Genomic DNA, 14,443 nt, shown 5'->3' with positions numbered 1-14,443 from the left:
ATTAAGTGGTCAATTTTGCATTATTTGGTATCTCATCTTCGAAAGTGACACCAATAACGTTTTCGTATTCACTCTTCTATTAATCCTCGTGATTGCTATGTATCAATGTTTGATGGTCTACATTCTAATGATGATCATCTACAAAGATGCATTTCTCAATGTGTTTTCTTATTTCGAAAAGATAATGACTACAAAACAATCCCTAACTTCTCAAATTCGTTTAAAGTATATTGAAGAAAATATTTCAGTGGCCATCAAAGGAACAAAGTAAGTATTTTCTTGGCACCTTTTACACTCTTATGAAACACTCATGATGTGTTATTCATATTTTACAGATTCTTCTTGACTTGCGCGTCTTTCGGCGGGCTGGTTTTCAATGGGTTTGCGCTGCATTTAACAAATTTCACTGCTCCTATGTTCTTTCTTATTCCAGGAATTCCTTCAAGCAGTGTGTTCTGCAGACCCACAAACATAATTTTCCAATTCATCCTTTACTATTCTATCCTCGAAATGGTCTTATCTTGCGCATGTGTTATTATGATAACGATTTGCTATTTCCGCGGTGATAATATTGCAATAGTGGAGATAATTAAGCAGTTGGATGGCATTCGCGTGGCCCAAAATAATGCCCACAACGTCCTCAGAACCATTTATGAAATTCATCGGGATGGAGCATTCGCTGTAGAAAAGTTACTTAATGCCTACTGGCACATCTACTTTTATCTACTCAGTACAATCACTCTATGTCTTGGCCTTCTGCTTTTTATCTTTCAATACAACGAAGAAGCAGTGGTTGTTTCAATTATAGGAGCAACATTTATAACAGGCCAACTCTTCATTTTGTGCTTCTTTGGACAACTTTTGCAGAACAGCTCAGACGCCATTGCAGAAGAACTTTATATGACTCAGTGGTATGAAATGAATGCAATCAACCGAAAAACGCTGTTGCTTTTGCTGATAAGATTCCAGAGATCGATTCGAATTGAAGCATTTGCTTTCAAAGATATTTCCATCTACACATTTGCTCAAGTAAGCTTCATTGAAAGCTTTGTCACAAATATTATACATATATTTAAAGATTCTTTTGTTACAGATTATAAAAGCAGCAGCATCGTACGTTAGCATTGCCTACGCAGTATTCAAATAATTTAGATGTAAATTTTTGCACTTACCTAAAAATATGTATTGATTTTCAATATTGATATTTAAATATAGAATAGATTCAATCCACACTCACACATTTAAACATTTGCAATTCCGACACAAATCTTCCACGTGTATTCCCAGTGAAAAGTAATAAAATCAATGTAAGAAAGGAAAGTTAAGATAGAACATCAATTTCATAAAATATGTATGACCAAATGAAAATTTTATTGTGAAATGCTCAAGTTGAAATAAAGTAATTGACTTCTTCGAACACATTGCATTATACAGGAGAGTAAAAGGCAATAAACTTGATGCTAACCCTTTCGTGGCAAATAATATGAAATTTACTTCACAACTTTGATTGGGACGTCTTCTGTACTTCATATTGCAATCAATAATAAGTTTCGGTGGATTCTCAACAAAACCCCATATTGTCTACAAACTTTCTTCGAAAATGAGAAATATTTTATGAACTTACAGTAGCCAACTTTACATTATAAAAGGAAACAAAGGCTTCAAAGTGTACAGTACTCGTGATAACCTTATCAAAATGATGGAAAATCAGCATAATCAGCTCAAGAAAATTGTTTTAACTTTCTTCAAAGTTTTTCGTTTTGAATTCTTGCCCGAATATCCCGTGTTTAATATCCTGAACAAATTTAAACTTCTCGGTTATCCGACGATGATCATATTTGGTCAGTTCTGTCTGATTTACAATCTCATCTTTTACGTAGATTTCAATGATGTGCTCGTTATGGCATTCAACATGATTTTCTACATTGGAACATATCAATGTTTGTTCATGTATTTTCTAATGATGATTTTCTACAAGAAGGCATTTGTCGAGATGTTTACGTACTTTGACGATCTTCTGCACTCTGATGATTCATCTACGATTCAAGTGAGAAAGAAGCATATTGGAGAGAATATCGAAGTGGGTTTGAAGTACACGAAGTGAGTGATTGAATCCAACATCTGGCTGCTTCTAAGTTGAAACTTATTTTAGAACATTCCTGACCTTCGTCACCGCTGGTGGATGTGTTATAAATTGCTATGATCTGTACGAAACGAACTTCACCTCACCCATGCGCTTCCTGATCCCAGGAATCCCTCAAAGCAGCATCTTTTTCTATCCTTGCAATATCATTTACCAAATATGTTTCTACTTTGCCATTCTGCACATTGTCATGGGAGTGGATTGTGTTATCATGATTACCATTTGTTACTTTCGCGGTGAAAACATGGCCATTGTGGAATTAATTGGACAGCTTGATGGCTCAGATTGTGATCAGGAGTACAAAAAAGTGCTCAAAATGGTGTACGAAATACATCAAATTGTTTCGAAAAACATTAAGGATTTATTGGGCAGTTATTGGCACATTTACTTTTATAAACTGATAACGATCATCATGTATCTTTGCTTTGTGTTCTTCATCTTTCAATCATCACACACAAACATTATGATTGCACTTCTTTGCACTGTAATCGTCATGGGAGAGATATTCATCATCTGCTTTTTCGGGCAATTGCTTAAGAGTAGCGCTGAAGATATCTCAGAAGCTCTCTACATGACGAAATGGTATGAAATGGACGTGAAGGATCAGAAAAATGCTCTACTCTTGCTCATGAGGTTCCAGAGACCGGTCAAAATCGAAGCCTTTGGCTTTGGTGTGATTTCAATTTATACCTTTGTTCAGGTGAGTGTAGAATTTGACAAAGATCCTATGTTCCTAACGCCTTTCTGTCCAACAGATTGTTAAAGCCGCCGCATCGTACGCCAGCATTGCTTATACAGTATTTAAGTAATGTTAATCTCATAACATTTTTATCTGAATATTTTAGTGCTCATGAATTAGTTTTTCTTGGCTTTGTGTTAATTAATTTCTCAATCACACTCCATAACCTACCTTTCGTCTTCACCTGCTTCTCTGTCCTGGGATCTTCAGACGTCTTATCAGTCTCATCAGGAGCGAGTATCCCGGACAACCAGTCGGTGAACAGAATTATATTATCTTATGTACTGAGAATTCTCACTTGTTGGAATGAAACGATAAAGTTTGAACTGTGAATTTATGTGAAATGAGAATTTTTTATCGATGACCTTTCACAAGATTCGATCAAATATTTGATCTTCAATTCGGATGTTTCATTACAATCAGTCTTCAATGGACAGATATCAATTGTGGCTTTTTTTATTGAAATTTCTCCTTGGCAACACGTCCACTGAAGAAGATTTTATTCTCTCGCTTGCTGATGATACTGAAGTAGAAAGGATGTTGTGCATTGAAGTATTTTGGCGGAATGTAACTCAGTGCAACAATCGTGAATCCTGAAAATGAAAACAATTATAGCAGTAAAATCTGTGCAATTATCACCAAGGAGATACTTTAATGCACAGCCAATTCAATGGTCCTTGTTTGTTAGTTCTAATCATGAGAATGAAGAAAAGAGTGTTATATTGGATACTAATAATGACAGAGTGTTCAATCCGAAAATAACTTAAGAGAACAGACAAGTTGGCAATAAAAAGTGCAATTGACATGATTTAAGTGGACAGGGTGAGTGTGGAAATCAATTCACAATTTACTATCTGACGCCCTTTCACACGCTCTGAAAATAGCAATACACGCGAATGAGAACTAGCATCCCTGTAATTTGCGCACACTTCATTAGGGCTTCAGCCATGTGAACTGACCCGTTGGAATTCCACCCCCGACCACAAACCACGTCATTCATACGGCAAAAATGCTCTTAAGATACGGCGAGAGAAAATGTGTGAATTGAAAAGAGAACAATTTGGACTTCGAACGCCCACGATAAATTGGTGAAAGGCCAAATTGTATTTCTTCATATCTCGCAAAAATATTTTACTGTGATATTCCTACAAGAGTCAAAACTTGAAGGTGGTTGCAATTAAAGTATACAATAAAATGTTGTCTAGCAACAGTGAGCCGCATCCACTCGCAGATATGAGATTTCAAACAATAGATTACCGCTCATGCGAAATATGTTGTACTTGTTGTACTTTTCGATTTATGCAGACGCTCATTGAATTTCACCCTCTTTGTGCACAGGACAGGACTGGAAATTGCAAAGTTCACTAATTGGACTCCAACCTGCTGTCAAGCTCCAATGAACAGTTGCCTGGTCACACCGTTCTGTTGCCCTCCAAATATTCTCAACTATTTCATGATATACATGTTAACAATTTCAAACTTGGCGTGAAATTTTTGGTTTATTTCACCTCACATCAAATACAATTCTGGTATGCGAAATATTTTCTCATTCTCTACTGAAAATTCTCTTTTGCAACTGATCCACTGAAAAACGGTGTTGGTGTCTTTGAGTCCACAATTGCAAAGAAAAATGGATGATCAACTACAATTTCTTCCGGAACGAGAGCAGCAAAGGCCATTATTAAGACGGCTGTGGGAAAAATCATATACTCAAATTACACTATATAGCACTTCATTAAATACGCTTCAAACACAAGTTTCTGCAAAATTGCAATGCAAAAGCTCTCGAAAGCTCATAAAATACAGCGTAAACTGCTTCAAAGTGAGAAGCACATCGACACAAAATTTTATGAATGTAGTAATTCTCTTCTCAAACATCTCACGCAGGAGATTTTCATGAGAAATGCCTGAGTGACGCTACAAAGAATACATGTCTAGTAGTTTTAATAAAAATCAAAAAGGGTTGATTAACTCGAAACTCAATTTCACGTTTAACCCAAGCACTAGTCCCTCCAAAACACGCAAGTGCTGAAAGATTCATTTTGAATATTTTAGAAACAAATTGCATAGTTAATAATTTGACATCACACAACGAAAAGTCACGACAAATGACAATAAATAATGGGAATTCACCTTCTTGTGTGTACTTATTTATTCTTCAACAATTTCAGTGTTGTGCAAAATAGTGATCATGTTTCTTGTTCAGCGTGAAACACTTATCAGTTTGTTGCGTAGGTGCCGATAAAGAGAATTTCTCTCGGGGTTGTCAATGCATACATAAATGGATGATTCGCATTGAAGGCCGTGGGATCCATGACCATGCAACGCATGAATAGGACCGCTGAAACAGAGTCAAGAGAACAGTTGGTCAGGGAAGTCCGTGATGGTAGTAAAATTGCACATGAAAGCGACATTTATTGCGTCAAGAAGCACGACAGAGAGTGAAAAACTGTGAAATCGTCTTTCTTCCTTCTTATTAAAATATTGCGATTGATTTTTGTCAAATGTTTTGTGACATATACTTTCGATATTATGTCATATATACAGCTCTAATAAAAATATTCAAATTATCGGAGTGTATGACAAATACAAAGGGATGATTTTCGTTGTAATCAAATTGATCTGGAAGTGATGCCAAATTAGTTTTATAAAACCTGTAAAAGACCAAATTGTATGATTCTATGTAAATATTTCCAATTTACTACACCCAGTTGAACACGAACTGAGGAAAGTCGTATAATTTGAATATGCTTTATTTGCCATCATGTCACATAGGGGGAGAGAGAGAGAGAGAGAGACAGAGTAATCTTGTCTCAAAATTCTCTTACAGCACCCATAAAAGATGTCAAACTATTGGACTTTATGATGAATATAAAGGGATGATTTGCGTTGAATTCAATCTCACGACGAATTGATAGCAAACCAATTGCAAAACCTATAAAAGAGTAAATTTTAGAACAAATTGTTTGAACTTCCTCTACCACAGTTAAACATAAAGTGTATGGTGAAGTGGTACAATTTGGCTAACTTTGTATGTACAATCAATATTGTAGGTGTGTATTTCGTATGCAAATATTTAATGCCAATATGTTGAATTAAACAGAGAACAAAAGCTTTGTGGAGAAATGTCAATATTTGTCACTCAGTCTGAAAACTACACTGTATGTAAAACATGCATATTGGATGACAGGACAATTTGGTAAAAAATGTACTCAGTCTCGAGGGATTTCAATTAAAAATTATAATATGTTCATCAACAAGTAATTTATTTTCAATTTACTTCCATTAGAAGTCTAGGTAAATTTATAATTTCAAGAATAATCCATTGTAATTTGTCGTAAATCTATTTTCATATTTTGTCGAGTGTAAAAAAGTAAATTTATGTACTTTAGTATATATGAACACTATAAGAAAATTTTTACCACGGTCTAATTCGCACCGAAACTCTTCTTCGTAAAGGCGTAGTGTTATAATTGACGAATATGATTTATCCACTACGAAATGTCGACGAGAACATTTTATGTTTTGATTCCACAACCATAATATATTCTCTACTAAATTGACTTAAGAAGCAAACATCTCAAGAAAATTACTACTTTTTGTACAAAATTTAAACAAAAGATTTTTCTGGGAAGTTGAGTATTTCTAACAGAGTATGCTGTATTATGGCACATTGTTAGTATTAGAAATTTCGAAGGCTTCCACTGAAAACTGGACCACTTGATTTTGAAGTAATTGAAAAGAAGAATGGATGATCAGCATTGAATCTCTTTTGAAACAGAGCCACGTGTGCTGTTCTTGAGTGTATCACAAATCCTGTGGAAAACAGAAACATTTTCTTCAAAATACACCAAGAAAAAAATCCCAATTACACAATCACAAAAGAAATCCAGTAAAAAGTATATAAAGAGTGGTAATAATGTAGGAAAGATGTAAGTTAATACTTTGAAAACAATTCATCTCAAATAAAAGACATATTTATTGAATAAGCACAGATCTTTGTGAGTATTAGGATTCGAACTTTTGAACATTTCCAACAAAAAGTCCAGTTCCATCAGCACGCAAAATTACATAGAAGAACGGATGATCAGCAGTGAATTTATCTTCAAACAACCGAGCCGAATAATTGACAAAAGTTAAACCTGCGGAATACACAGAAAATTATACTTGACACCAATCCGTAACCTTTGTACCAAAATGATTCCAGAATAATTCCAACCAACGAGAAAACTAATCCGTTAACAATGCATATGCGAGTATATTTATTAATAAATTGAGGTAGATCGTTTATCAAACACTTCACTTCAAATTAGAACTCCCTACTGATCCTGCGGAACATATTCAATTCTTTTACATTATAGCAAAAAAAATGATCAGCTACAAATTTCTCTCTCAACTTGAAGACTATTTTATAGCGACATTCAAGGTTTATCAAGGTCAATTTTACGATTATCACATCAAATTATCCATCAGATTAGTTAGAATCACTTAGCATTATGGCCAAAGTTCTCGAGAGATATTGAAATAGTTAGTTCAGCTTTGACACTCTTCCACTAAAGAAGGGCGTACTCTGAGACTGACTACGAATGACAAAGAAGAAGGGATGATCTGCATTGAATCTTAATTCTCGGGCAGGAACAACAGCGGATGCTAGTGCAATGAGGACAGCTGAAATTGTAAAATTGGCCATAAATTAATTCTATGGAATTTTATTAGAATTTTAGAAACCATATTTCCAAAAATATAAATAAACTAGCCGAAAATAATTTGATTAACGTATTTTAGAACACAAATCGACCTTATTATTCACAAATTTTATTTTCAAATGAAGTATTGAGTATTCATCAAATGTATGTAAGATTATTAATACACAGTGGAATATAATTTGTTTGAAGAACGAGGGAAAACGCCGTGAAATCAAATATTTGCTAGCGATCTAGTCAAGTCTTGACAATTCAAATCATTTTGCCCATATAATAAAAATAAGAAATGTAGAAACTAAACCCACTTGGAAACACTCTCACTAAAATTCATATCTGCCAACTGCCACTACGAATTACGAATTCACCTAAACCTACATCAACTAGAAAGGATTTTCGTGTATTTTCGTAGATGTGGAGATAACGCCCAATTACTTTGCTCACCACTGCAAGACCTTCCATAAGAGTCATAAATTTCAGAAATTGGGATCTAATGCATAAAATTCGATTTAAGAAACCTCTGAATTTCAAAATTTGAATAAGAACCAAGGAAGAAGATTACAATGAAATGCATTTCGAGGGATAGTAGAAAGAGAAAAAAGAGAAATTATGCATAAATGTAGAATATTTTATTTATTTGAAAAACCAATATCATGAAATTATTATATGTTTTGGGATAATCTTGTCATGTATAATTGAATAATTTTATCAACAAATTTTATAACCGAAAGAAAATTCCAAATAATTAAAGCAATTTGGAGACACTTCCACTGAAAATTGAAGTATCCCAACCCTCGCTACGAATAACAAAGAAGAAAGGGTGATCTACAGTGAATCTCAATTTTCTAACAGGACCAGGGGCAGATCCGAATTTCATGATGAAAGCTGAAATGGTAAAAGTAGCCACAAATTAATTTTGCAGAACCAAATGGTTTACTCTTGCGAGCTAAACTCAATCTCGTTCGTGCATAAAACACAATATGAAAGCTTTCCAAGTATTTCAATTGGAGTTTATAAGACTTCCTAGTTTGGAAAACATATTACAGAAATATCGTTTATTTTCTGTATATGAAACCTAAGTAAATAGTTAATTAAGATCTGAAAATCTTCCAATAAAAATTGCATTTTCACAATTCTTGCTGCGAATGACAAAGAAGAATGGCCGATCAGCAAAAAATTCTGTTTCTCGGATAAAAATAGCAGAAGATCCTGGCACAAAGATAACATCTGTAACAGTACAAATACTCTTTCATTTTTTATTTAAAATAAAACCATAAACAAAATCACAAAGATGTGTTTATCCATGGTTTTGATCAATCAAGCGATTCAAGCAATAAAAGTTCGTCCAATGACTCAAAGTCTGGATGAGAATTAGATTTCTGATTCAATTTTCAGTGGAAATACAGGAAAAATGTGTGAACAGTGGAAAACTCACAAATATAAAGTGATTTATCAAAAATATACACCGCTAAAACCATAAAAAGTTGACTTAATACAGTCGAGAAACTTTATTTCTCTTAAAAAATGAGGTAGCTGTGCAAAACAAAATACAATCACAACTTTCTTATTGATCCAGCAAAGTAGAGATTGTCACTTTCCAGAATACCGAAGAAATATGGGCGATCTGCCACAAATTTAGGAGGTTCTACTCTTCTAAAATCCAAAGAAATCGGTACAATTACGATCCCTGAAACAATTTTAATTTTCACTTTAAGTTTGATCACCCTAGGTCAACTAAACCATCCCACCAATTAGAGGAAAAGTTATTGCATATTGGAAAACGTGTGACACGCGAGAGGTGAAACTTTATGTATAAGTTAGAAAGAGAATTTACAAGTAATTGGGTTTTAGTTAGAAATTTTTAATCGAACCTGCAAAATACAGATCATTTCTTTTCAAAATAGCAAAATAAAATGGATGATCAGCCAACAACTCTGCAGGATTGTCATAATCCAATAGTGAAAGCGCCATATCTTGCAGAATCACTGAAATTTTGTAAAGCACGTGAAATTCACCAAAAAAAACTAAACTGTTATCAAAGAAGAATAAATAAAATCTGATTTTAAAGCCAATTGAAGCTCAGAAAAGTCATTTATTTAATCTATAATCTAACACCTTGAGGAAAAAGTTGCAGGAATCATTCAAAATTCCCAAGTCTTCCACCAAAAAGTACTTGTTCACGTTTATTCTGAATACAATAGTAAAATGGGCGATCAGCCAAGAAAAATTTAGGTTGTATGCGAGAAACACGGGCTGTCTTAAAAACTATCACTACACCTGTGGAGTATATGAAAAGATACACAATGTATCGATATATATATATATCTTTGCCAAATTACACATCAAATTCATCAATCTTATTATTTCTTGTGTAGGTAATATGGATTATGTTATAAGTCTTCTGATTGAACCAACGAAAAAAGTAGAAGAAGCCTCTCGGATGATGAACAGAAACGGATGATTTACTAGAAAGTTCGGAGAAATTCGCAGACTTTCCGTTTCAATAACAAATGCTGTGAATTATAAGTCGAAACTTAAATTGGACTGAGAAAATCTTTAGTACGTCTTTCAACTCAATTGTAGAGATAAAGTTCGTGAAGTGTTTTGTAGAATACAAATTGAATCTGAGCGCAGGTAAAGCAGAGATATTTCCATTTGTCTTTCCCAAATTGGTTTAATGTTTGCCAAAGGAACGAGAAATGCCACAATTATTGCAAATTAAATTACAGCCAAGCATAAGTGGAGTTATGACACAGTCAATTGAAACCTGAATAACCACTCGAAATTGTTGTATGATGGTGAAGTGAATGTGGTAGAGATATGGAAAGCAGAACTTTAGAGATATAACTCTCATCATTTCAATGCACACAGACAACAGGAGCAAACCAATTACGCTGAAATTATTGGACTGTAAATATTTTGGGAATACAACGTAAACATGCGAAATGCTGCACAAAATCAATAATTTACAACACTCTTCAGGTGAGTTTGTGCTTTACATAAACATTGGATGGGAGAAACGAAAATATATTTTTAATTTAAACCAGTGGTAATTCCATCTCTTTTCTCCCCTGAGAAACGGTATAGAATTGGTTTGAATCTTTGATCGCAAGCGCGCAAGCATTATTTTTATATAGAGTCTTGTACTTTGAGAAATATTATCATGAAAGTCATTACAAAATGCGTTTATTTCGAGATTCTCTATCATAGAAATGTGGAATGTCTCTAGAGTTCATCGTGGCCAGAGACAGAATCACTGGGAATATCCCTGAGATTCCCCTCAAAGATTGCAAAATTATCCTTGGAGGACATCAAATAGAACATAAATGGATGATCCACGATAAAAAGCTCTCCTTCAATGAGACTGCGCTTTAGTCTCACTTTCATTCCTGGAGAAAGACGGATTTCACAGTGAGTATGGGAAAGAATGTAAATTAATAAAAATGATGCTACAAGAAGGTGAATTCTCATTTAAAGAATGCGACTACGCCCCCTAAGTCAGGCCACAGAGTCGTGCATTGGAAAAGAGAGAGGAAGAATGATAAAAAGGACTTACCAGTAGCTGCAGCTGCTTCGGCACCTTCCTCGTTCACCTCAATGAATGCCTTGTGGAGCACCTTGGACACCTTGAGTGGATCAGCCTCCTCCAGCAAGTCTCCAAACTCAGCAGCATCGCTGAACATTCTGGCCATGCCCATCTTGGAGAGAACTTTGTTCAGCTCAATGTCATATTCGATTTTGAATTTGGGCAGATGCACAATGACTTCAGTCTTGTACATTTGGCTCGTGATCTCAGACAGATCCTTGCCGCTGAGAGCCTTCTCCAGGTTTGGCAGGCCATCGCGCTGGTTCGGCAGAATGATCAACATGGACAGATCGGAGTCTTTGTAAGGCATCTCCAAGGCCACAGCGTCCAAATCGTCAAAGACTCCATATTTGAAGTCCTGAAGGGAGCAAAATGTTAGCAATGAAAATCATAGACATGAAGATCAGGAACTTACAGCCTTCGTGTTCATCATATCGACATCAACAGAGTTGTCCTTGGTGGTCCAGAAAGGCAACTTCTTGGTGTTCTCAGGCTTGAACTTGTTCTCCCACAATCCCTTGAAGTAGATGGCATTGACCAGGACCAACCTCGTGTCCGAGTTGAGAGCGTCACTGGGAACCAGATCCTTGATCTTATTATTCGTCTTGTCTTCAACCCAGGTGTTGATGGTCTTTGCCGAGTTGACATTATCAGCAAAGTCCAGACTTTGAGCCTCAGAGTTGAACTTCTTGGTGGCCAATTCATTGAACTGCGCCTTGACATGGTATTTGTTCATGACATACACCTTGTTGGCAATCTTCAGCAGAGGACTGTCCTTGTACGTCGTGAGCAGGCTGGCGAAATTGTCCGCAATGGCATTCTTGTCTGCACTTGCATAGCCCATTGTCGTGGCCATCTCGCGGGCAGTGTCGCCGGTGGCTCCCATCAGAGCCAGAGAGACTGCCGACTGGACGGAGAACGGGGAGATGATGACATTCCCACCCTTCTCAGCTACACATTCCTGGTACAGCTGAATGGCGAACTTCGAGAAGCCCTTGGACACTGGGACTGGATCGGCCATTGTACTGGATATTGCGAGTATGAGAACAAAAGTAGTCACTGAAAAGGACAGAAAATATCAGCAAAGTGCACTCAGTTCACTCTCAGGATTAACGTTAGATTTGTGGACAGAACGTAAGTATACCAGATGCTATTCCCTTGAGCACTCCCAATAGACTGAATTTCATCGAATGCCGCAAAACTTATCGCTAAAAATGACGCAATTCCGTGCTGGCAACGCTGGTGATTCACACTGTATATGGGGCGTATGTTTACATGAAAGACGCATAAAATTCCCCGGCTCGCGTTCAGTGACAGCGGCGGCCTTGAATTCTTTTCGTCGTGAAGTGAGAGAGGGCATGCATATCAACATGACCAAATTCTCTTTTCAAATCTCTACGCCACGCTTTTCCGATAATTGTTTTTCCCCTTTCACGTTCACGCAAAAAATGTAATTAAGTTACTGATTATGACAGTAAGCAATTAAATTATTTTGTCTACAACAATTTCATCATAAAAAACTGTACAGATAAGCTGTTAATATGACACAAATGCTCTCAAAATCTTTCAGTAAAAATTTACAGGGTTTTCCCTGTTTTTCCATAAGTATTTTATAATTTTAAAAATATTGATTACGGAGTAATTAAATTATATTAATGTGCTATAGATAATTCTTCTATATCGAGCGCTTTAGGTGCGCAGATAAGAACTAAATAGTAAAAAAAAATGTACAATGAAGTCACAAAGTAAATGGGAAAACAATAACAATTAAAATAGTTCTCAGAATGTTGTTTTATTGACGTAATATAGTGCAAATGACTAATCACTACAAGTAGAATTATATTTTATCATTTTTAATTCTTAACCCTTCGTTTAGCGAAAATGTTTCATCGGAATAAATTTAAGGCTGTGGAGATTGTTGGTCTTTGCACACATCAAAATAATGGAATGTGCTAATACATATTAAGAATCTTATCTAAAATCTGGGTTTTATCTTTGTCGTGAACATTTGAACTTATCTTCGCTAAAAATAGAGAATTTTCTCTAACCAGAAAGATCGATACGAGTATTTTGCAAAATTATACACTCTTTTAATCGTATTCATTAAGAAAGAATTGGAAAACCGAATAACAGATGCTCAAGCAGAAATCGAAAGTGATAATAATGATGAGAAGGAAATTTATAGCTAAAACTTTTTCAATTTTGCATTTCAATGTCAAAATCACAATTTTCAGTCAAATCACACACAATCGCACTATCGTGAAAAATATTTTTTCCAAGATTTGTTCACCACAGGGAGGGTTAATACCGTTAAAATGTTTGTTGAAGCCATTAAAGCTAAACGACGTTTGCTACTTGACACAATTTAGTATTCTTCTCTTAATAATCTGCCAAGCAAACTTTCACTCTAAAGCTGAGCACTTTTGACCTCCACTTGTAATTTACCAGCTTTACCATTGATAGAGAAAATTTGCAATACCTCAGAGATATTATGAATGCACGGAAATACTTCACAGCACTGTCGTGGGAACACAAATGGTTTGCAAGGTCCCTAAGGTATGTGCTTTTATTGGGAAGTCAAGAGTTATCATTTTCACTTGGTGTGTTATCGTGCAGAAGAAAACTTCTTATCAGATAATTGAACTTCGCGATGGCTCAGAATGTGAATCTATCGGTCTAAAAATACTGTTATCGATTCATGAGAGTGAAACTCACAGAATTGGGATTCCATTTTGATATTTCCCTCCACTATAATCACTATTTTGCACTGAACACTGAAATTGTTGTGGAAAAATAAGCTTTACGAAGCGCGTGAGTTGAAAATCGAGAACCAACTGAGCATCTTCGTCGATCATATCACGCTTTTATACAGCAGCCGGCCACTTCGTTACGGACAATTTATTATTTAATTTAAATACACAAGACCACATCACTGGGTTTTTTCTCAATTCCAATCGTCACAACTTCTTCCAACATGTTCCAAACGCTTTTTGCTTGATTTCTGCAATAATGATATTTTTATGGTAGCACGAATGCCTCGATTGTGCCAGCTGCCGGTATTTGGAGGGCCAATTGTGCAGTGACGATCGGCGCACCTCTTCGCAGAAAAGTACTTCTAATTCTAATTAGCAGGCAAAAATAATTAAGGTGTTATAGATTTCGTGACAGTTGTTTTTATTGGAAAAATACACACAAAAAGAGCGATAATTTTCTATCGGGTGACAGACATTAAATATTACGGAAATCCCAGAGAAAACAATATGCATGAAAAACAC

The 14,443-nt window shown here is 35.5% G+C and overlaps 2 protein-coding genes and 1 pseudogene across 15 annotated transcripts; 2 read left to right on the top strand and 1 right to left on the bottom strand.

Annotated features, from left to right (window-relative positions):
- On the top strand, window positions 1–1,147 carry LOC132259150 (odorant receptor 22c-like; annotated as a pseudogene).
- An 816-nt stretch (window positions 1,148–1,963) lies between these two features.
- LOC132259149 (odorant receptor 67c-like) lies at window positions 1,964–3,105 on the top strand. Its single transcript, XM_059756702.1, has 2 exons — window positions 1,964–2,100; window positions 2,153–3,105. Exons 1-2 carry the CDS (start codon window positions 1,964–1,966, stop codon window positions 2,904–2,906), a joined length of 891 nt encoding a protein of 296 aa, XP_059612685.1. The 3' UTR covers window positions 2,907–3,105.
- A 136-nt stretch (window positions 3,106–3,241) lies between these two features.
- LOC132261225 (serine protease inhibitor 42Dd-like) lies at window positions 3,242–14,078 on the bottom strand. 14 transcript variants are annotated; one of them, XM_059759917.1, is made up of 4 exons: window positions 12,313–12,428; window positions 11,584–12,227; window positions 11,139–11,526; window positions 3,242–3,475 (listed from the first exon to the last, which is right to left on the bottom strand). In XM_059759917.1, exons 1-4 carry the CDS (start codon window positions 12,353–12,355, stop codon window positions 3,339–3,341), a joined length of 1,212 nt encoding a protein of 403 aa, XP_059615900.1. In that variant the 5' UTR covers window positions 12,356–12,428; the 3' UTR covers window positions 3,242–3,338. The 14 variants fall into 14 exon arrangements, with proteins under 14 accessions (XP_059615900.1, XP_059615901.1, XP_059615906.1 ...); XM_059759918.1 differs by lacking the exon at window positions 3,242–3,475 and adding an exon at window positions 4,295–4,572 and having other exon boundaries at window positions 12,313–12,431; XM_059759923.1 differs by lacking the exon at window positions 3,242–3,475 and adding an exon at window positions 4,581–4,910 and having other exon boundaries at window positions 12,313–12,432.
- Between the last annotated feature and the right edge of the window lie 365 nt (window positions 14,079–14,443).

Source organism: Phlebotomus argentipes, unplaced genomic scaffold (assembly GCF_947086385.1).
Source record: "Phlebotomus argentipes unplaced genomic scaffold, Phlebotomus argentipes genome assembly scaffold_18, whole genome shotgun sequence".
In the NCBI taxonomy this organism is placed as follows: domain Eukaryota; kingdom Metazoa; phylum Arthropoda; class Insecta; order Diptera; family Psychodidae; genus Phlebotomus; species Phlebotomus argentipes.
This window is presented reverse-complemented; position numbering and strand designations above follow the sequence as displayed.